This window comes from Mustelus asterias, chromosome 5 (assembly GCF_964213995.1).
Source record: "Mustelus asterias chromosome 5, sMusAst1.hap1.1, whole genome shotgun sequence".
In the NCBI taxonomy this organism is placed as follows: Eukaryota; Metazoa; Chordata; class Chondrichthyes; order Carcharhiniformes; family Triakidae; genus Mustelus; species Mustelus asterias.
In genome coordinates, this window is record NC_135805.1 from 43,090,244 (window position 1) to 43,115,251 (window position 25,008).

Sequence of the window (25,008 nt, forward strand, 5' to 3'; positions counted from 1 at the left end):
TGTTTACTTCCAATAGACCTTTTTCAAAGCTCTTACAATTATACTTCTTGCTTGTTTGCTTTCATATTTTATTTTCTATAGCAATTTTTTGGGCATTGTTTGAAGTTTTTCAAACCCTCCCAATACTCAGACTTGTTTATCATCTTGCCAATATTGTATGCTCTTAACCTACTAAGTACAGTATTAGATTATGGCAGTGCCATTTTTCCAATGGAGTTTTAATTTCATAATGTAATGTATATGGGTGGCACAATGGAACAGGGTTAGCACTGCTGCTTCAACGCCAGAGACCCAGTTTCGTTTCCAGCTTTGGGTGATTGTCTGTGTGGAGTTTGTATATTCTCCCTGTTTCTTTGAGGGTTTCCTCCGGGTGCTCCAGTTTCCTCCCACAGTCCAAAGATGTGCAGGTTATGTGGATTGGCATGCTGAATTGCCCCTTAGTATCCAAAGATGTGCAAGTTAGGTGGATTGGGTATGCTAACTTGCCCCTCAGTGTCCAAAGATGTGCAGGTGAGGTGGATTAGCTATGGTAAATGCGCAGGGTTATGTGGGTAGGGTAGTGGGGTCGGCTTGGGTAAGATATTCTTTCGGAGAGTTGGTGCAGACTCGCTGGGCCAGATGGCCTCCTTCTGTACTGTAGGGATTCCATGAGATTCTATAATTCTATATATGTTGAGAGCAATGAGTTGATAATTTAAATAAATGTTTGCCATTGCTTAAATTTTGAACTGAACCGCATCACTCTCAAAATTAACCTGAAATTCCAACATTATTACTGTTTCCCTAAGATTACTAATTAGCCATATCTCATTTACATCTAAAATAACCTATATCCTGGTTGGTTCCTCAATGTACTGTTCTTGGGAAATTGTTTTGAAAGCACACCATGAACTTGTCTACCAAACTACTTACCAGGTTGGTTTGTCCAAACTGTGGCAATTTACAACCTTCCAGGATTATTCAATGACTCTTGTTATATGCTGCTAAAATTTTTCAAGTTATATACTGCCCAGCATTACTGTTAGGGGTTCTGCAACATTCTCCACCCATGTTTTTTAGCTTTGTTTTTTTTTAGCTCTGCCCATACCGGTTCTACATCCTGATTTTCTGGGCTCGGATCTTTATCAATACTGTGATTTTTTTTTAAATCCTTTATTATTGAAGTGACCCCACTTATTTTTCTATTTTGTCTATCTTTTTTAAAAGTCAAGCACTGTAGAATATTTAGGACCCAACCTTGGTCACCCTGCAACCATATCCCGTTAATGGCTACTATATGAAACCCATTCATTTCTATTTGTGCCATTAATTCATGTTGTGTTTCATGTTATGAGTGCTTTGTGCTTTCAGATATAGTGTCTTTTTCCTTGATGTGGATTTAGTTGCTAATGCCGTATTATCATTATCAAGTATCCCTTCTTGGCACAGTGCTTGATTTTAGACAAATCATTACTCAGTCCTAGAGTCTTGATCTTTCTTTTCAGACTTGTAAATTTATCCTTTTCTGAATCATCCCTGACCCTTATTGGTTATAGCCTAACCAACAACAACTTTTAGCTGCACTGCTGCCAGTGCCCTATAAATTGAAACCATTGTTTGTCATAATATAGTCATGTATTTAAAACTCTAACCTGTTTGTCTCTGTTAATTTGTGTATGGCTCAGGTAGTGATGCAGAGATTATTACCTTTTAGATTCTGCTTTTGATTTTTACCCATGCATCTCAAAGCAGGACCTCATTCCTAATTCTACATATATGTTTGGCTTGTACGTGGCTTATGCTTCTTTTCCAAGTTGCTCTCTAGTTCTAACTCTTAACATGTCCTCAACATTGGCACCAGGCAGGCAACATAGCTTTGAAATTTCAGGTCATGGCTGTGGAGTACAGTATCGGTCCCCTCATTATACTATCCCCTGCCTTTATAGGGCGTTGGAGACCATGGACTCCCATCAGAGTGGTCCATAAGTATGCTTGGCAAAATTTGTCATTGCCTTCTGCAGTATGACTGACAAGAAACCTCTCCCGCTCTTTGCCATCTGCCATCAGATATATTTACAGGCTGATAATCAGCCAGTCATCGATATTATGAACGCACATTCCATGACAATCAAGTGCTGAAATGGGTCTTGAACCCTGAACTCCTGGCCCAGAGATACGGGTGCTACCGTTGTGCCACAAGACTTTTGGCCCCCTACTACTACCACATTCCTGTTTTGTTACATTCTAGCCTCAGAATGGCTTTCTGTATCACAGTGACAGTCAGTTTACCCTCCTCCTTGTAATCCTTGTTTTCATCCATGCAAGCAGCAACTAAATCTACCATCCACCAACTGTTTAGTAAGGCTTGAAAATAATTCACTGATGTGCACTGTATATCCATAATATTGACAAAATTCTATTTCAGGCAAATTGTTGTCCTGGAAATTGCAGAAGGATTGGAATTGTTTAATACCAGATATATTTCTTTATTAATAAAAATATTTTGTCAAATTTAGTCCCAAGTCCATTTAAGACAGATAAAAATCTCAAAATACAAAGTAATTTGAAAAATGACTTATTCGTTCATTGGGAGTCAGTGGCTCCAACAATACATAGCATAACACTGCTATTATTATAAAATGGCACATTCTCCGACTCGCCATGAGCAGCACCATAGTAAATCTGCTAACTTATAGTATTATAAATTTGATTATAAGGGAAGCATTTGAGTTGTTACAACAGAGGAAATCTGTTGATCCAGCACCTTGAAATATTAATTAAACAAACAAGTTTTGCATAAGAATAAAACCAAATTGTTCAACTTCCTTTTGCCACATTCCATTGATATTTAAGGCTCTGTACTAACAGGTTTGTCACTGATGAGGCAAAATATCAGTTTAATTTTGATTATACTGGAAACACGAAGCAGACCGATCAGGCAAAGGTGAGTTACGGCAAACAAAATATCAGTAGATTTAATTTATTCTGTTCTGACAAAATGCCAAATTCTAATTTTAAAATGTAGCAGACTTCACAGCAGTATTCCAAAAGATGCAAAAAAAAATCATCAGTAGTTGAATACAACAGTCCCAGTAACTTAATGGATTTTATTTAAATCACTCTTGTTCTGTCAAATAAAAATATTGTGGACAGAAGGAAAATGCAGATCAAAACTATACAAGTCAGCACAGTGAGTACCATGTGTTGGCACATATGTAGATTTTTTTTGACACTTTACCTCATATACCAAAATATGCGAGCAGAGAAAACTGTGAGGGAACATGAGAAGCGGATAAGCTGGCAGCAGCTTTGTCTTCTGCGCTCCTGTTTGCAATGCTCTTCGTAAACAATGAAATTGGAAGGAAATGGTTACTTGACATCGTTTTCAAAAATAAAAGAAAACTTCAGAAATTTTTTTATTTCCTTTTCCTTTTTAAAGTTGTAAAATAGATAGGAAAATTGCAACAAATGTATCTCAAGGCAGATTCAACTGTTTTATTCCTTTTGGCTGATTAATAGGAAGACCTGTTTTTTCTTTTAAACCAGTCAAGTAGTAACATTTCAGACTGAGAGTCTGGGAATTAATAATGAAAAATAAAGAACTGGTAGATGAATTGAGCAGGTATTTTGTTTTGGTCTGTTCTGGAAGAATCTAGAACTAGGGATCACTGTTTAAAAATAAGAGGTCACCCATTTTACTATAGAGCCATAGAATCCCAACAGTACAGAAAGAGGCCATCCGGCCCATCAAGTCTACACTGACTTTTGAAAAGAGCATCCCACCCAGGCCCTCCCCTGTGCCCGTAACCCTATGCATTTACCATGGCTAATGTACCTTACCTACACATCTTTGGACACTAAGAGGAAATTTAGTATGGCCAATCCATCTAATCTGCACATCTTGGACTGTGGGAGGGAACCGGAGGAAACCCATGCAGACACTGGGCGAACGTGCAAATTCCACGCAGACAGTTACCCAAGGCTGGAATTGAACCCGAGTTGCTGGCGCTGAGAGGCAGCAGTGCTAACCATTGTGGTGAAAGAAATGAGAAGGACTTTGTTCTCTCGGAAGGTAGTGATGTTTTGAAACTCCCTTTCTCATAAGTGGAAGCAGTCTTTGCATGTTTTCAAGGCAGCGGAAGATAGATTCTTGATAAACAAGGGAGTGAAAGATTATTGGAGGTAGGCAGGAGATTACAGTCAGATCAGCCATGATCTTATTGAATAGTGGAGTAGGCTCGATGGGCTGACTGGCCTGCTTCTACTCCTAACTTGTATGTTCGTATGTAAATCATTGTCTCAGGCTGAACCGGACCGATTGCATTCTCAAAACACGTATCCTGTTAATTATTGTTGATAAAATTTCAGCCACATGAAGTAAGTGATGGTGCAAGTTATTGCTTTTACTGTTGAAGATCAATGAAAAATTACAAGCTTTTACAGTCAATAAAATACTTTGTCGTCGTTGTTGTAATGTTGGAAATGTGGCTGCCAACTTGTGCAGAATATGGTCTCTCAAACAACAATGTGATAATGATCAGATTGTTTAGTGATGTTGATTGAGAGAAAATATTGGACTCTCCTTTAAAATAGTTTTCGAATCTTTTACATCCACTAGGTTGAGGGTCTCGTCTGAAAGGCAGCAGCTTCCTTTCTAATGCACTAGAATGTCAGTCTCAATTTTGTGCTGACGTCTGACATGGGATTTCAATCTATTTCCTCTTGCTGCAAAGACAAGAGTGTGAGCACTGAGCCCGAACTTGGGCAGTATAAAGCATTAGAATTCTATGTGTTTCATTTTCTTAAGTGAACTTGAAAATGACAGAAGACGTAATCGGTCAGTTAACTCCCAAAGAGAAAAGATAGATTAGCTCGGTTCTAAGTGCAATGATTCGAGCTTGGTTGAGATCACCAACATTTGTGATTTTACTTTATCTTTGTCCAAGCACATTTTTCGCCATTTTGGTTACCTTGTTGATCAGTGCAACTTTAACAAATTTTTATTGTTTTTAAAGTGATATTTGGGGAAGACGTTGCATTTGGAGGAGTTTTCAGGTGTACAGTTGGACTCCGGGACAAATATGGTAAGCTAAGCTACGTATTTTCTATATAGTTAACATCTCAGCGTGTTACCAGCCAATAGCCTATCAAGGAGTTTAGATGACATCCACAGCTGCAAGATGTACAGGTGTTCTATTTGAATGGTTATCCTTCATTTTTCTTATTTACTAATTTACTTATTTCCCCTATAGTGTGACATGTACTAATATTGGTTTTTAGAATAAAAAAACAACTTGGTAGGAGAGCTTAATGTGACATAGGGACAGAAACTGTTGGGGAGGTGTTAAGGCCCCATTCCTACCAATGGTTTTCCTGGCCATGTCTTCCCCAGGGCCTATTGTTGGGTGAGCAAACCTTAAATGGCGGTGCACCTTTTCAATATGCTGATCAGGATCCTGTGGATTATGATTGCCAATTTAAGACTATGCTAATAGTCTGAACCTGAAAAAAACCTGAGCTATTGTTGCATTGGGTCCTGCTATTGTGAACTCCCTCTACCTCACCCCCCACCTGCAAATTACCTTAATGAAAGTGAATCATTCATCCTCCTTGTTATTTCCTCAAATAATTCAATCACATTCATAGAATCATAGAATCCCTACAGTGCAGAAGGAGGCCATTCAGCCCATCAAGCCTGCACCGACAACAATCCCATCCAAACCCTATCCCCACATATTTACCCTGCTAATCCCCTTCACATTAAGGGACAATTTAGCATGGCCAATCAACCTAACCTGCACACATTTGGGTTGTGGGAAGAAATCGGAGTACCTGGAGGAAACCCATGCAGACATGGGGAGAATGTGCAGACTCCACACAGACAGTGACCCAAGGCCGGAATTGAACCCAGGTTCTGGCGCTGAGAGGCAGCAGTGCTAACCACTGTGCCACCGTGCCGCCCAGATGCAATGGTCCCTTAACAAATCCGTAATGTGACTATCTTTGATTAATCTGTGTTTTTCTAAAATAAGATTTATCCTGTCCCTCAGAATTTTTTCCAATAATTTCCCCACCAAAGTTACACCTCTAATTGCTTAGTATATCCCTTTCAGCCTTTTTAAACAATGGCACAATGTTAACTGTCCTTTAGCCTTCTGGCACAGCACCTGCAAGGGAGATTGGAAAATTATAGTCTGAGCCTCCACTATTTTCTTAACTTAAAATCTTAATTTGCTTGGGAGTGTGGAATCTCCTCTAGACATTCTCTTGCACTGGGCTAGTGCTATTCTGAATCATTCTGTCTGGAGGGAAGTTCAGCCTGACTGAATATCCCTTCATTCAGTCCCAGACTATTAAAACCTTGCTTCTTGGGGAAATACAATTTGTTACTCTTCATCTCCTACTTTAGAGGCTGGCAATGCAGAAATTTTTGTTGGCTGAGTTCTGTTCTGAAGAATATTAAAAAAAAATTGGCTTTTCACTTTTTGTCGTCTATGTTTCCTTTGAAAAATGTACTGTTAGTTGTGGTTATTGCATTGGAGCATGGTCTATTAAATATTTTGTGCGAACACTCTGTACTGAGCAGTTTTTTTTAAATTAAGAAAGCTGTTTAATGTTGTTAGGCCATAAACTACTTATGGCCAAATTTGTTGGTGCACAAGTTTCTCCAAGATAAGGGTGTTCTTGCCTGGGTCAGTGTTGTTGTTCAGCCAGAATTGAAAAGTTAAAAGTTTTCAGATCAGCGGCTAGCTGTAGCAAGCAAACCATTAGAAATTGCATCATTTTCTTGTAATTTATTGTGTTTAGTAGGTGCTATTTTATTGTACTTCTACCAATCATGGAAATGTTATGTTATTGGCATAACAAAGTGATAAATTTATATTTGTGACGCAAAATTAGAAGTAACACTTCAGTGTTTTGCAAGTTTTATGAGCAATTATTGTATTCATGCACATAAATGGCTTCCCTTTCTCAACTGTGCACCTTTAAAGTGATGTCTTCATTGCACTGAATCGTTTTATAAACTGGAACATTTTACTATGATATAGATCACTGCTTCATAGTCTAATGAGAATGGGAACTAAGGCTGCAAACCATTAAAGGAATTTGCAAATTTCAGTCAGATATTAGTGGGAAATACCAAATAGTCTTTCCAAAGAGTAAAAGGAAAAATGGAAACTTGCAACCAAGTTAGCTTCTCTGTGGTAGACTTGCAATCTGATTTGGCTCGTTAATGGGATATGGAAGATTGTCTGAGTAACTGATGCTGTGATTTCTTTTTGTGCTGATTCGTGTAAGCCAATGCCTGAAGGATGTTGGTGGTTATAGCTGTACAAACACTGGAAAGTTTGTGTTCTGTGCATGTTAAGCTAAATGTTGTTTACAAGATTGAACTGCAGCTCTACCTTGTACATAGTCCAGGGTCCTTCAGTGTTGACACTCAGTGCCTTAGATGCCCAGACTCTTGGGCTGTGCATCTCTGTGCAGCACAGACAGACATATTCTTCGCATCTTTTCTTCAGTATTTTGCCTTCAACTCTTGTAAATATGAGAATTTTCTGATCGATTATAGCGTTAGTTAACTGCTTGATCCAATGGAAAACCTATATTTGCAGTATGTTAACAGCAGTGATGGAATATTCATGATGCACCCAAATGGGCACAGCTACAACAACACATGAGAAGCGCAACATCATCCAGGAGAGATCTTTCTGCTTACTTGGTGCCACTGCCAACAGACTCAATATCCATTCCCTCCATCTGCATTGTTCGAGAGGATGCAGCAATTTAGCACTTCTCAGTTCCACAATCCCTATCACCAAGAAGGACAAGAACAGCAATATTATGCTCATCGCCTCCAACTTCTCCAATTCGCATACCTTTCTGCCTTGGATACTTATCACCTTTTATTGGGACAAAATACCACAATTCCCTACCTGAAATCATTGTGGACCACCATGAGCTTAAGGACAGCTCAAGGCAAACGTTCATGATCAGCTTTCCAGAATAAGATGGGTTAGATAATAAAAACGCAGCTGTATCAAGATTGCTCACATTTCACCAACTAATAAATGGTAATCGATTTTCATAATCTCTTCAGCCACCTTTGCAGTAAAAAAATAGTCCTGGAACTCCGTTTTGTAATTAGAACTGTATTTCGAAATCTCCTTAACTTGCTGTCCTCTAAGGAGGATAATGCTAGCTTTTGCAGTCTCTCCACAAAGCTAAAGTCCCTCATCCCTGGCAGAAAAGCAGAAAATACTGAAAATACTCAACAGGCCTGGCAACATCTGTGGAGAGAGAATCGGATTTTACGTTTGAGATCTGTGACCTTTTATCAGTTCTGATAATTGATTTTTGCACTCAAGCCCTGGAGAGTGGCTTGAACCCAGAGCTTTGCAACTCAGGACAAGAATACTGCCAACAGAGCCATGGCTGACTCTCAAATGATGTGGAGGCCATCCCCACACCCCCACTTCTTGCCTTCAAACAACCGCACAACCTCAAACAGACCATTGTCCGCAGCAAACTACCCAGCCTTCAGGAGAACAGTGACCAAGACACCACACAACCCTGCCACAGCAACCTCTGCAAGACGTGCCGGATCATCGACACAGATGCCATCATCTCACGTGAGAACACCATCCACCAGGTACACGGTACATACTCTTGCAACTCGGCCAACGTTGTCTACCTGATACGCTGCAAGAAAGGATGTCCCGAGGCATGGTACATTGGGGAAACTATGCAGATGCTGCGACAACGGATGAATGAACACCGCTCGACAATCACCAGGCAAGACTGTTCTCTTCCTGTTGGGGAGCACTTCAGCGGTCACGGGCATTCGGCCTCTGATATTCGGGTAAGCGTTCTCCAAGGCGGCCTTCGCGACACACGACAGCGCAGAGTCGCTGAGCAGAAACTGATAGCCAAGTTCCGCACACACGCGGACGGCCTCAACCAGGATATTGGGTTCATGTCACACTATTTGTAACGCCCACAGTTGCGTGGACCTGCAGAGTTTCACTGGCTGTCTTGTCTGGAGACAATACACATCTTTTTAGCCTGTCTTGATGCTCTCTCCACTCCCATTGTTTTGTTTCTTAAAGACTTGATTAGTTGTAAGTATTCGCATTCCAACCATTATTCATGTAAATTGAGTCTGTGTCTTTATAAACTCTGTTTGTGAACAGAATTCCCACTCACCTGAAGAAGGGGCTTAGAGCTTCGAAAGCTTGTGTGGCTTTTGCTACCAAATAAACCTGTTGGACTTTAACCTGGTGTTGTTAAACTTCTTACTGTGACTCTCAAATTCCAGGAATCTCATAGCGCCTTTAAAATTGTATCATTAATTTGGATTGCCTCTCATTCTTCCTATTAAAATGTATCACGTCACACCACTGTGATATATTTTCATCTGCTATGCACTTGTCCATCTTACCAATTTATGTTCTGAAGTTTGTTAATATCTTTCTCATTGCTGATGACACTAAACTCGGAAGCAATCTGTAAAATTATTCACTGCACACTCAAGTCCTGATCAGTCATTTGTATCAAAAAACAGTGGTGCTAATACCGACTTTTGAGGTGGACCACTGAATGCCTCCCTCAAGTCTGAGAAGCAACTGTTAGTACGCCCTCTGCTTTCTTTCCTTTAACCAATTTTGCACCATGATATCAGTGTTCCTGAATCTCATGAGCTTTAAGTTTTCTAACAAATCTATTATAAGAACATAAGAAATAGGAGCAGGAGTAGGCCATCTGGCCCTTCGAGCCTGCCCCACCATTCAACAAGATCATGGCTGATCTGACGCGAATCAGTTCCACTTACCCGCCTGCTCCCCATATCCCCTAATTCCCTTATCGATCAGAAAACTATCTACCCGTGATTTAAACATATTCAACGAGGAAGCCTCCACCACTTCAATGGGCAGAGAATTCCAGAGATTCACTACCCTCTGAGAGAAGAAGTTCCCCCTCAACTCTGTTCTGAACCGGCCCCCCCTTATTTTGAGGCTGTGCCCTCTAGTTCTGGTTTCCCTTCTAAGTGGAAAGAATCTCTCCACCTCTACCCTATCCAGCCCCTTCATTATCTTATATGTCTCTATAAGATCACCCCTCATCCTTCTAAACTCCAACGAGTACAGACCCAATCTGTTTAATCTCTCCTCATAAGCTACACCCCTCATCTCCGGTATCAACCTGGTGAACCTTCTCTGCACTCCCTCCAAGGCCAATATATCCTTTCGCAAATAAGGGGACCAAAACTGCACACAGTACTCCAGTTGTGGCCTCACCAGTGCCTTGTACAGTTGCAGCAAGACCTCCCTGCTTTTATATTCTATCCCCCTCGCGATAAAGGCCAACATTCCATTCGCCTTCTTGATCACCTGCTGCACCTGCAGACTGAGTTTTTGCGATTCGTGCACAAGGACCCCCAGGTCCCTCTGCACAGTCGCACGATGTAATTTTTCTCCATTTAAATAATACTCCAATTTACTATTATTTCTTCCAAAGTGGATAACCTCACATTTGCTAACGTTATATTCCATCTGCCAGATCCTCGCCCACTCGCTCAGCCTATCCAAATCTCTCTGCAGACTTTCCGCGTCCTCCACGCAATTCGCTTTCCCACTCACCTTCGTGTCATCAGCAAACTTGAATTCCCTAGATTCAGTCCCCTCCTCCAGATCATCTATGTAAATGGTAAACAATTGAGGCCCCAGCACCGATCCCTGCGGCACGCCACTGGTCACCAACTGCCAACCAGAAAAGCACCCATTTATCCCAACTCTCTGCTTCCTGTTAGATAGCCAATCCCCAATCCACGCCAACACCTTACCCCTAACTCCGTGTACCCCAATCTTCTGCAGCAACCTTTTGTGAGGCACCTTATTGAACGCCTTCTGGAAATCTAAAAACACCACATCACCGGCTCCCCTCTGTCAACCGCACTAGTGACATCTTCATAAAAGTCCAGTAGATTCGTCAAACACGACTTTCCCTTCATGAATCCATGCTGCGTCTGCTTGATCGAACCATTCTTATTCAGGTGCTCTGTTATTTCCTCTTTAATAATGGACTCTAGTATCTTCCCAACTACGGACGTTAAGCTAACCGGCCTGTAGTTACCCGCCTTTTGTCTACTTCCTTTTTTAAACAGCGGCGTAACAGTAGCTGTTTTCCAGTCAGCCGGCACTACCCCAGAGTCCAGCGAATTTTGATAAATTACTACTAACGCATCTGCTATTACCTCAGCCATTTCTTTCAGTACCCTGGGATGCATTACATCCGGGCCCGGGGACTTGTCTACCTTCAGTCCTATTAGTCTACCAAGCACCACCTCCTTAGTAACAGTAATTGTATTAAGGACCTCCCCTCCCACCAACTCTCGATCTCTAATATTCGGCAAACTATTTGTGTCTTCCACCGTGAAGACCGACACAAAGAACTTATTTAAAGTCTCAGTCATTTCCTCGTTTTCCACTATTAAATTCCCCCTCTCATCTTCCAAGGGTCCAACATTCACTCTAGCCACTCTATTCCTTTTTATATACTTGTAAAAACTTTTACTATCATTTTTTATATTTTGAGCTAGTTTAGTTTCATAATCTATCTTTCCTTTCTTAATCGCTTTCTTAGTCGTTCTTTGTTTTTCTTTAAAGCTTTCCCAATCCCCTAATTCTCCACTATTTTTGGCCACTCTGTACGCATCTGATTTTATTTTAATACTCTCCTTTATTTCCTTTGTTATCCACGTCCGGTTATCCTTTTTCTTACAGTCCTTCTTTATCACCGGAATATATTTTTGCTGAGTACTTAAAAAAATCTCCTTAAAAATCCTCCACTGTTCCTCAGCTGTCCTACCTACCAGTCTGCTCGCCCAGTCTACATTAGCCAATTCCACCCTCATCCTATCGTACTCCCCTCTGTTCAAGCAGAGGACACTGGTTTGGGACCCTACTTTCTCACCCTCCATCTGTATCAGAAATTCCACCATATTATGATCACTCATCCCAAGAGGATCCTTCACAAGAAGATCCTTAATCCTACCTGTCTCATTGCACAGAACCAGATCCAAGATAGCTCGCTCTCTCGTAGGTTCTGTAACATACTGTTCAATGAAACAATCCCGACAGCATTCCAAGAACTCTTCCTCAAGCCCTCCACGTCCAATTTGAGTCGACCAATCAATATGTAGGTTAAAATCCCCCATGATTATTGCCGTTCCACTTTTGCACGCATCCATTATTTGCTTGTTTATAGCCCTGCCCACCTCAACATTATTATTTGGGGGCCTATAGACCACGCCTACCAGTGTCTTTCTCCCCCTACTATTCCTTATCTCCACCCACAACGATTCCACGTTTTGCTCCTTAGAGCCTATGTCGTCTCTCACTACCGTCCTGATATTATCATTTATTAACAAAGCTACCCCACCTCCTTTTTCTACCTGTCTATCCTTCCTAAATGCCTGATAACCCTGTATATTCAGTTCCCAGTCCCGGTCACCCTGCAACCACGTTTCTGTGATGGACACTAGATCATATTCATTTGTATGGATTTGTGCCATCAACTCATTTACTTTGTTTCGAATGCTTCGTGCATTCAGGCAAAGTGTCTTTATGCCAGCCTTTATCTGGACCCGGTTTGTTGAAGCGCTACTAACATCTCCCAAGCCCTCTCCTCCTTTAGCTAGTTGTTTATTCACTATACTCCTGGCATTAGAGTAGACACCTCTCAATCCTATGGTCTGACCTCTCCCCTTCTCTATTCCCAGTCCACCTGCCCTCTTGCACTGCCTATAACCCTTCTCTGTTTGCGAGCTACCTTCCTCACTCTCAGTCACGTCGCTTTGATCCCCTCCCCCCAACCTACCTAGTTTACCTATGTGGTACTTTGTTCTACATCCTTTGCAAATGCACATACACAGTATCAACCAAACTAGCCTCAGCAGCCCTCTTCGTTACTTCATCAAGGAACCTGATCAAGTTAGTCAACACTATTGCCTTTAAGAAATCTGTGCTCACTTTCATTTATTAGCTGTACTTTTCCAAATATCAAATAATTTTGTTCCGGATTATTGAATAGTGAGCAGGTTTGAACCACCTGATGTTCTTACAAGTGGAAATCATTCTGGGGTCAATAGCTTGCTGGTGTCACAGGAGTAACATATGCCTTGTTATGATGGGAGGTGTTCACTGTGTGGCACTTGAAAATTAAATCTTTGTGCATTAAATATATCATCATTGTTAACCAGAGCCATGGTCAGTGAAATCCTCTAATGGCCATAGAGTATGAGGGATAATTTGGCATTTGAGCTGAATCATGATTTTGATCACTTAATGAATGCATTTGGGAGAATCTGGAATCTGAGCAAAATCACAAATGAAACTCTTCTGTGGTTAAAATACAAAGAAAAAAAATCACTTCAAAAGAATATGCTATTTCTATTCAGAAAGGCAACACAAATTACAGATCCATAGTGAAGGCAATTATTGTGATGGACAAGTTTACAATGTGAATTGGAAAGTTGGATAACCTCTCGGAGAATTGAACTTACCACATTAACTTACTGGAATTTTGCCTCAGCCATGACGAGGTGGTCTTGTTTTTCTTTCCAACTGTGAAGGAAGAACCATTATTGATTCGCTAGCCAAGAATAAAGTAAGGTTCCTGTTTGCAATAATTGACTAAGCTCCACAACTGTCACCTTCACAGAGACAGCATACTCAAGAGCTTTAAACACAGTATTCAGGAAACTCAGTTATGTGTGATATTTCTTACTCGAACAGAAGCTGGCAATAGAGCTCTGCAAAACCAAGACCCCTATTCAGTCACTTACTATTTCATTGTTCACATCATTCCATTTACGAAAGATGATGGACACATAAACAATTTATTTCTGATGGGGTTTCCTCATTTGGAGCACCTTTACTGATGGCTGGAGAGGACAATTCTGAGATGCAGGTTCTGCCACAGTTGTCACATATGATGCTACCAGGTGTCTTTGGATATGTGATTGTCATCCACTGTATGGACGTGCCTAATTCTATATTCTCAGCACTTTGTTGTATGGCTGTAAAACATGATCAACTTTCAGCTACCAAGAGAAGAAACTCAACGATTTCCATCATTGCTATATGTGGTGCATTATGGATATATCTTGGTAGTCCTCAAACGCAAAACTCCTGCTTACAGCATAGAGGAATACATAATGAAATTTATGTTTGGGCGTAATGCCTGCTTTAATAACATCTGGGGTGTCACTGTGATTTTCACTGGAATAGGGTGAAATTCTCTTCATGTAGATAATTGAAAATTAATGATCAGTCTGTTTTTTCCTGTGACGAAGCTGATAGGCGCCTTGTTTCTCACTGGATGATATTTTGTAGCCCTGTGGGACTCAAAGGATAAATTGGTAAATCACATAAAATGTTGATATATTAATGGGTTTACATGAGCCCATAGTTCTGTGTAACTTGTCTGCAATTGCACCTACAAATCTGAGACGAGAAGAATTGATGCAGCCCTATATTCTCACCCAATGTCAAAGGTGAGAACTTCTAGATGTCCACTGGGACCTGTCTTCACATGGGGGAACCTTAGAGCAACAGAGTCAAGACCCTGCAAATGTTAATTTTTTTGATATTGCCTATTCCATCCTCCCATATATTGACTCCGTCTACACTTCCCGCTGCATAATTAAGGACCTCATGCACCCCAGACATACTCTCTTCCACCAACTTCCGTCAGGAAAAAGATACAATAGTCTGAGATCACGTACCAACCGACTCAAGAACAGCTTCTTCCCTGCTGCCATCAGACTTTTGAGTGGACCTACCTCGCACTAAGTTGATCTTTCTCTACACCCTAGCTATGACTGTAACACTATGTCTCCTTTCCTTCTCTATGAACAGGATGCTTTGTCTGTTTAACATGCAAGAAACAATACTTTTCACTGTATACTAATGTATGTGACAATAATAAATCAAATCAAAATCAAAAAATATTCTTTAAGACCATTTTTGCAAAGATATCTCATCTGTTTGCCTTTAGCTTGTGTTTGGGTGTGTGTGTATATTCCAGGGGAATTTTTAGGAAGAAATAGTTATACTTCCAGAGTACAATTGCGTTAGCCAGTTCTTGCAACTTGTTAAAGTTAAGTTTCATTTTATAATAAACCACCATTCTGAGTTTATTGAAAGAAGCCTGATACAAGTCTCTTTTACTCAGGGTACCAATAGACAAGGCAAACGATTGGCCATTTTGATGAGTAAATTGAACTTTAAATTAATGGTATGGCATGCGGGGTAGTGGGGCTGGATAATACATTTACTCCTCTCATTCCAGTCATATTAAGGTACTTTATCATAAAGGGCACAGGGTCCATTGCCTGGAGAGGTCATTCTGAGGCAAAATTTATTGTAGTCCTCGAGTTTATAATTGTGGGATATTGTGGTTTGGACTTAACATCAGTGTGACAGAAATGAAACATCTTAGTTTATTGTTATCTTTTATGTTGATTGTTTATGCAAGGTATAGGAATACGCATTTCAATATGATAGCCAATATATTTGAATATTGTTTTATGTTAAAGGAAAGGGAGTTTAATATGCCAATGATAGTTGAATGCAGGCTCAATCTGTTGAACAGCATCTTTAATAGCTCATTGTATGTGCTAATTGCCAGCCATTGCTGGTATTCAAAAGTCCCAACCAGAAATAGTGAATCAAGCTGCATCATTCAGTTTCTAACATCATATGTATTCTGATTCTGCGATTGGGCAGAATTTGCTAAACAGCCCTGAGTGTGCTGAGAATTACACAACCAATTTAAGATTATCAATTGGATGTACAATGTATCTCCCTTAGGTATTCACATGCAGGTACCTATCCTCAGCAGGCAGACATTGACTGTACATTGCACCTTTTTTGAATAAATGAAAACGTGGGAGACCCTGGTATATTTGCTAATGCCTCAACCAATCAGTACCCCTTTTCTCATGCAGAATATATTGTTGTTCCCTTTGAAATTTGGCATTCTTGCGTTTGTTCGATGAGTGCAAGATGACAGCTTTGATAGTATGTTGCTTATTTCATAATGCTGAAGTGCAAGATATTGAGAAAGCTTTAAAAATCAAGTTTAGCAAAAGGTATGGACTGCTACATATTTCACATTGTGCATAAAGTTGTATTTTGAACAAATCATAACTCCTTTTGAAAGGAAACTTGTACCAACAAATTTCCTGTCAACTGATAATAGATTGGAATTGATGGGGAAAATTGCCCCTTGAACGACTAATACAAAATTGTATTGCAGTCAAATTCATAGGATAGGAAATGTATAGTTGAAGGCATGGAAAATTATGGTGGAAGCTGACACCAGCGATTACTCCAAGTTGTTTTCAGGTTTCTGGTAAGGTTATGGAATTTGAGTTCATTAAAGGTTGTGGGCAGGCTCGTTTTAAAAACTTCTTTACTGCTTTATTATAAAGAACTCTTTGACCAGTAGGTGGCAATAAATATCCATTGTTTTTATGCTTTATGTATACTGTATGAAATTGCAGGCAGGACCCTTGAACGAGGTTCAAAAGGTTCCCAGATGCGGGGAATGTGAAGTTAACAGAGATGAAACAGCAATCTCTGTTGAGCATCAGGCAGGTTTATTCAGATAGCCCAAACAGAATAAATTACAAAAATAAAAATGAGATGAATTTCCAGGCATGCTGCAAGGGCTGCAAATAAAAAAAACCCTATTTACCAGTCAGTACTTAACCTAAGAAAAAGGATATTAGATTTATGAGACATTGAAGGTTATGTTGTTGGTCGTTTGGAGTTACCAGTGGACTTTAAAAGGTTAATGTGATGCCTATTTCCAAAATGAGTGCCAAAGTAGACATAAGCAATGGCAATTTATTTACAAAATAATAGAAGCAATTATATTAGAAGTACCCTCTAGAATTAACTGTAGAATTAGCCTATCTGCTTCACTTTTTTCCTTTTAAGACCAGTTTTAAAACTTACTTGACGAAGCTTTTGGTCACCTGACTTAACATCTCTGTGACTCAGTGTCATACTTTGCTTTATAATACTCCTGTGGAGTGCTTTAGGATGTTTCATTACATTAAAGGTGCTTTGTAAATATAAGTTGTTGTACAAAAAAAGCTTAGTAAATTACAGTCAGCATGGATTCAGGGAAGAAATTTCTTACCTGACCGATTGATTTGTATGTTTTGAGATGGTGACATTCAATTAGAGTCATCGATTCATAGAGGTTTACAGCATGGAAACAGGCCCTTCGGCCCAACTTGTCCATGCTGCCCTTTTTTTTCAAAACCCCTAAGCTAATCCCAATTGCCCGCATTTGGCCCATATCCCTCTATACTCATCGTACCCATGTAACTATCTAAATGCTTTTTAAAAGACAAAATTGTACCCGCCTCTACTACTACCTCTGGCAGCTTGTTCCAGACACTCACTACCCTCTGTGTGAAAAAATTGCCTCTCTGGACACTTTTGCATCTCTCCCCTCTCACCTTAAATCTATGCCCTCTCGTTTTAGACTCCCCTACCTTTGAGAAAAGATAATGACTATCTATCTGATCTACGCCCCTCATTATTTTATAGACCTCCATAAGATCACCTCTCAGCCTCCTATGCTCCAGAGAAAAAAGTCCCAGTCTATCCAACCTCTCTTTATAACTCAATCCATCAAGTCCTGATAGCATCCTAGTAAATTTTTTCTGCACTCTTTCTAGTTTAATAATATCCTTTCTATAATAGGGTGACCAGAATTGCACACAGTATTCCAAGTATGGCTTTACCAATGTCTTGTACAACTTCAACAAGACATTCCAGCTCCTGTATTCAATGTTCTGACCGATGAAACCAAGCATGCCGAATGCCTTCTTCACCACTCTGTCCAATTGAATTAGTGTTGCTAGATATCCTGAAAGCATTTGAAGAATTTCCAGGTAAGAGGCTACTAGTTAAGCTGGAAACAGTTGGAATTTTTGGAAATGGATTAAAACTTGGATGAACGTTAGACAATTGTGTGTTCTATTAGAGGAATAATATTATGGTGGTATGTAATGGTGACTGTAGTCCTCTAGGCATCTTCAATAATAGCCATTGGGATGGCTATTATTTCTAATTTATGTCAGTGAGTTGAATGCAGAAAGTTAATGCAAGTTACTAAAATTTGGGATGTTACCAAATAAGGAAAGATAGTTGATTCCAGAGAGACAGCATGGAATCGACAAAAGTGTCAAGTACTATGCACAGGAGAAAATGGGTAACACCCCCATCATTATTGTTGAAATAGCTAAAAGATGAAGGTATTAAGGAGGCTGCATACAGAGCCAGCTTTAAAGTAGAAAGAACATTGAACTACTTTCAAAGGCAAGTCAAATTCAAATTGCAACATGCTTTCATCAGATTATGTCTTGAATATCTTGTTCTAGTCACAGAAATGCAAGGATGATATTTAATACAGAGATTTAGCTTCATTTTCTTAGTAATTTTGATTAACGTTTGTTGCGAGGGTAAGGTTTACATGATTATGTACTTTTGGTTCATGAGACTATCATGATTTATGACCTTTTAACACCTGGGGGCAATGGCAGCTGTTTCTAAGTTCACAAGGAAAAGACCTAAGTCTCCCAAAACCCAAGAAGGTATTATCTCAGGTGTGCTAGAACGTGTCCCTTTGTTTCTAAGAAGGAAAGCAGTAGTTTAAAGGAAATTGATGGCCGAGCGTCAATGCAACCGGACTAGCAATCCAGAGAACTAGGCTAATGGAAACATGGGTTCAAATTCCATCACGGCAGGAGGTGGAATTTAAATTCAATTAACAAAACTGGAACTGAAAAGCTAGCTTCAGTAAAAGTGACAATGAACATGTTGTTGCTTGTCATAAAAATCCATCTGGTTCATTTTCCTTCTTTAGGGAAGGAAATCTGCCATCTTTATCTAGTCTGGTCTATGTGTGACTCCAGACCTACAGCATTGTGGTTGACTCTTAAATACCCTCTGAAATGGAAAGCCACTCGGTTGTATCAAACCACTTCTAAGTCCACAAAAATGAACGAAACCAGAGGGGTTACCCAACATCAACCTAGGCACCGGCAATGACAAACCCAGCCCACTTGACCCTGCAAAATCCTCCTTACTAACATCTGGGGGCTTGGGCCAAAATTGGGTGTGCTGTCCCACAGACTAGTCAAGGAGCAACCTGTCACACTCACTGAATCATACCTTAAAATGTCCCTGACACCACCATCACCATCCATGGGTATGTCCTGATTGGACCGATCCACCAGAGGTGGTGGCACAGTGGCATACAGTTGGTTGGATTTATCCTGGTTGTTCTGACCCTATGAAGTTTGATTGTAAACGGTCAAACATGGGCAAGGAAAGCTCCAGGTGATTCACACCTACCACCTATCCTCAGTTGATAAAGCAGTACTTCTCCATGTTGAAACCCACTGGGAGGAAGGACACAGAATGTACTTTGGATGGAGGACTTCGGTGTCCATCACCAGGATGACTTGGTACCATCATTCCTGACTGAGCTGGCTAGAATCTAAAAAACTGCTAGACTGGATTTGCGGCAGGCAGTGAGGGAATGAACAAGAGGGAAAAATCTACTTGATCTTGTCTTCATCAATCTACCTACTACTGATTCATCTATCCAGGACAGTATTGGTAAAAGTGACCATCGGACAATTCTTGTGGAGATGAGGTCCCATCTTCGTATTGTGTGACGCTACCATTGTGTTAAATGGGATAGATTTCCAACTAGCAACTCAAAACCGGACTTCCATGAGGTGCTGTGAGCCACTCTTGAGAGGGCAGTCGGGGCCTTGATTTAATGTCTCATCCAAAATTCTCCACTGGTTTGAATCTCAACCAGCACAAAGGAAGATAGTTTGTGGTTTTTGGAGGTCAATCATCTCAATCCCAGGCCATCACTGTACAAGTTCTTCAGGGTAGTGTCTTAGGCCCAACCATCTTCAGCTGCTTTATCAATGACCTTTCCTCCATCATAAGGTCTGAAGTGGGGATGCTTGCTGATAATTGCACAATGTTCAGCACTATTCGTGACTCCTCAGACACTGAAGCAGTCCTTGCCCATGTGCAGCAAGACCTGGATAACATTCAGACTTGAGCTGATAAGAGGCAAGTAAAATTCATGCAACACAAGTGTCAGGCAACGACCATCTCCAACCATGTCCCCATGACATTTAATGACACTATCATTGCTGAATCCCCCACCTAGATGAACAACGGCAGCAGGTGCATGGGAACATCACCACCTGTGAGTTCCCCTCAAAACCACATACCGTTCTGACTTGGAACTATCTTGCTGTCCCCTGACTGCTGTTGGGTCAAAATGCTAGAATCTGCTCCAAAGCAGCACTGTGGGTGCACCTAAACCACATGGACTGTAACAGTTTACCACCACATTTTCAAGGATATTTAGAATGGGCAATAAAACTACTGTCTAGCCAGCAACGTCCATGTCCCATGAAATAATAAAAACAAGACTGAATAACAAACAAAATTGGGTTTTTGGTTAACAGTAAAGGTAGAAAGGGGCAAACTTTGTTCAGTTGTTATGTTGCCTCTGAAAAGAAAATGGTGTCATCTGAAGAAGAGTTGTATGGACTTGAAATGTTAACTCTGTTCCTCTCTCCATAGGTGCTGCCAAGTCTGCTGAGTTTTCCAGCCTTTCCAGCCTATATTTCAGATTTTGAGCACTTGTAGTATTTTGCTTTTATTTTAGTGTTTTGTTTTATTCATTTGTGGGACATGGGTGTCTCTGGCTGGCCAGCATTTATTGCCCATTCCTCATTGCTTGAGGGTTGAGAGTGGTTGTGGCTCTGGAGTCAATGTAGGCCAGACCTGGTCAGGACGGCACATTTCCTTCCCCGAAGGACATTAGTGAGCCAGATGAGCTTTTCCGACAATCGGCAGTCATTTCATGGTCATTAGTAGATTCTTAATTCCAGATTATTTTTTTAAATTCAAATTCCACCATCTGCCGTGGTGGATTCGAACCCGGGTCCCCAGAACATTAGCTGAGTTTCTGGATTAATAAGCTAGTGATTATGCCACTAGGCCATCGCCTAGTGTTTTGCCTTTGGTCCTTGAAACAGTAAAAGCTGTTGTAAAATATGAAATCCTTCCAGCTAATAACTAGAAATTCAAATTTATTTTAAAACCATTAATAGTCTCTGAGATCATATCACATTTGTGTGTTTAAAATCTTTTGGCAGTGAAGTTTTCGTGATGTCTTTTGAACTTTATTAACGTAAGGAAAAATTGGCTTCATTTGACATTCATTACATGTTTTCCAACAAATTACCTTCTCAGTAGAACTTGTCAGCATATTCTGCAAAAGATTTTAAAAATTGTGTGCTGTTTTTGAGAATTTAAAAAAATATCTTTTACCTATTCACACCACATACAAATATTTAAAATATGTTATTTCTTATGTATAGGTTAATAACAGCAACACTGAGATGAAAGTAAGTGGATATCACCAAATAAGCTTCTAGGTAACCGGCGCAGATGTATTTTAAGTGTATCATCATCTCCTGCGCTCTGAAGTGCATTTTGAATCATTGACAGTGCCATTGAGTTTGATGTGGAGAACACTAAAGAGACATGAGTAATACATCTTTTGATTACCAAATAAATGCTTTGGGCTATAAAAAGACTAGTACATTCCAAATATTTGGCACATGATTCCAAAATTCAGATGGGTTTTGAAAATTTAGAAGGGCTTTGATTTTCCAGAACCGTAAATTATATTTTAGAAAATATGAAAAATATTCTGACCTCACTGAGGAAAACTTGAGCTTCATTGGTTTAGAGGCAGATTAAAATTGCGCAGTATGATTTTTAAAAATTAACTAACTTTTTTTCTCAACTGCTCTGCTGCCTACCAAGGAAGTCGTCATCAAAATGTGGTTTGTGGTTTTAAAACACTTTAGAATGGCAGAGTTTACTTAGCCATTTTGGGTGGTGTTTTGTAAGTCTAATTATATTGAAAACAAATACAACATTTATCTGCTTTTGGGAAACTGTGTTTTAAACATTGATAAATACTTGTGTTGAAACGATTATTTTCCCCATTATTTGAGCTTCAATGTGCAGTGAAGCACAGGCCACTTTACAAAGAGGAAAATAATCTGAAGTATTACATGTTTAGGTAATTCATCTGCTGAATGATCGTGATCTTGCCATGCGTCAGTGTTATGGTAGTGTCCAAACTTGCTAAGCCAGTTGAAGTATCTTAGATGTATGAATTGGAAGAGAACAAGTGGATTCATCAGTTATTTTCTTGAAAAATTTCACCAACAACTGGAGGCCAGTGAGCAGAGTTTACATCTTTAAGCACAGTCCTTGATTTAGATTGATTAGAGTGAGCATTGCAGTTTCTGGCTTCCCCCTTTTACCATTAAAAATTTTACAGGTGTCCAGGACAAAACAGTAAGCAAACATTCATCATTCCACCACCAGCGAGCAGTGGCAGCAGCGTGAACCATCTACAAGACGCATGCCCTGCAGGAACTCACCAAGGCTCCTTAGGCAGCAACTTCCAAATACACAACCACTACCATCTAGGACAAGGGCAGCAGATAACTAGGAACACTGCCATCTGGAGGTTCCCCTCTACCACTTACCATCCTGACTTGTAAATACATTGCCATTCCTTTACTGTCACTGGATTAAAATCCTGGAATGTGGGTGTACCTACATCTTAGGGACTGCAGTGGTTCAAGAAGACAGCTCAACACCTCGCCTTCTCAAAGGCAACTATGGGTGGGCAATAAATGCTGGCCTAGCCAATGATGTCCACATCCAGTAAATGAATTAAAAAATCAGTACAATTAATATTAAGGCTGCATTCATATTGCAAGTTTAGCGCACATATATTCAAATTTAGACCTGTGCTAAATTTAAAAAAAAACTTCAGTCCCCATGTGCGGTAGCACAGTGGTTAGCGCCAGGGACCTGGGTTCAATTCCCAGCTTGGGTCACTGTCTGTGTGGAGTTTGCACATTCTCCCTGTGTCTGCGTAAGGGAATTTCACAGTAACTTCATTGCAGTGTTAATGTTATCCTTACTTGTGTCTAATAAATAAACTTTAAAAATTTGTATAGTACAATTTAGATATTTAAACACAAGGTGACATCAAAGCAGAGTAAGACTCCTTCCTCGGGAATTTCATTCTACTTTATCCTGGTATCCCTTCTGGCCTTTGACTCTAGATTCAACCTATATTTACAAAAGGACTGCAGTGTCAGTGTGCTACAATGTAATGTGGATTAAGACTACTGAAAATACACATTCTAAACTACCATTTATAAATTCTGGTACTAATAGTTTGCAGCAATACAGAAGAATAATGTTTTGAACATCAAGTGTAGGCACACATTGGTCTGATTAAAATATAAATAGCAAATCTAATCCGTGCCATATACTATGTATGGAATTCTGTTGCATGCTGATTTGAAAGTTGAATGTATTCAACAGTTATGGTCATTTAAAAATAACATGCTGAGTAACTTAAAGGGTTTCTATTCTTTCTTTTATTTTAATCCCTATTAATGTTGCATTCATGTTAGTTATTTGGTGCTCCCTTTCAGCAAATTGTTAATCTTATTGAGGGTTAAAGAATGGTCTGCTGGAACAAACGAGCCAATTCTGTACTTTTGTGTTCTTGAAGCTAAAATAGGTTTCTGAATGAGTTCACGTGAAATTTTGTGATCAAAAGGTTTTGAACAATTGTGTTTGATTAAGCATTATTTAATTACTCTTCTGACATTTTTAATGCTTCCTTGTAGTTATTCAGTTGCAGTCATAAAATATTGCTTTATCTTAGGAAAAGAACGAGTGTTCAATACTCCTCTCTGTGAGCAAGGTATTGTGGGATTTGGAATTGGTATAGCAGTTACAGGAGCCACAGCCATTGCAGAAATACAGTTTGCAGATTACATCTTTCCAGCCTTTGATCAGGTATGTAATTGCTATCACAGTGTCAATTACTGAATTTCTGTAGATTTAGTAACTTTCTTCCTCTTTCAACACATTGCTTTTCAAAATCTGTTAACCATATTACTTTTTAAAGTATGCTGAATAGACATAATAACTGTCAAGCCCAGTAAAGACATGTCATATGCATAACTTTAAAACTGGATTATGGGTTAGAATTTTCCGAACTGCCATTTATTTTAGAAATTGATGCTAAAGGGCTACTAAAGTGACTGCAGAGTGCCAGGTGACTTTTACAATTTCTGCACAGACTCGGAATGAGCCTAAATCTCCGGAAAATTCCTAATTGAATGACCATGGGTGAGGTGCCTTCTTTAAATGGATATACGAAAACAAAACCACTTCTGGAATTCACACCTCCTATTGTTTGTGGACTTAGGAAAACCTAAAATCTATGGACTCCCAGACCCTGTGTCCGAGCTTGAAACATAACAAAGAAAACTGTAGTTTTTTACCATTAGTAGTTGTAAATGGCCATCATTCAATCCCCATTGTGTAGCAATGACTTCTAAATTTAAATCATTCTGGGTGGACAATAGAAGTAGTTATCATGTGGTCACATGATTGAAACTGGTTGCAGATAATGAATATTGTTAACCCAAGAGCCAGAGAGAAGCCAGCCAGTCTGCAAACAACACAGCAGCAGCAAAGGCAGCAACATCTATCTCTTAAATCGCTTCTCGGCCTTTTGGCTAAGATCAAGTGTAGTATGGTCGGCAGCCCATGGTCGGCCGCACTTGGTTGAGGTCATTAGGTTACACTGAAGCTTCATATGTTTCATATGAAGCAATTTTTAAAAGCGGCATCTCGGCCTTTTGGCTAAGATGCAAATGAGCTCAAGTCTTGGAGGAGGAACCTCCCCCTTCTCCAATCAGCTTGGCTCATGTAGATCAGGCCCAGGACAGGGTGGTTTGATCGCTCGCCCTGTCTTGTCAGCCTGGATCTGAAATGTCTCAACTTG

At 39.9% G+C, this 25,008-nt stretch overlaps 1 protein-coding gene and 1 pseudogene across 1 annotated transcript in view; both read left to right on the top strand.

Moving 5' to 3' along the window:
- Positions 1 to 25,008, top strand: part of bckdhb (branched chain keto acid dehydrogenase E1 subunit beta) — a 269,933-nt gene that overhangs the window by 9,045 nt on the left and 235,880 nt on the right. Inside the window, exons 3-4 of the mRNA XM_078212461.1 lie at positions 4,995 to 5,063; positions 23,878 to 24,011. Coding sequence (XP_078068587.1) covers positions 4,995 to 5,063; positions 23,878 to 24,011 — 203 coding nt within the window. The remainder of the gene's footprint in view (positions 1 to 4,994; positions 5,064 to 23,877; positions 24,012 to 25,008) is intronic.
- LOC144494572 (U2 spliceosomal RNA) lies at positions 24,720 to 24,893 on the top strand (annotated as a pseudogene).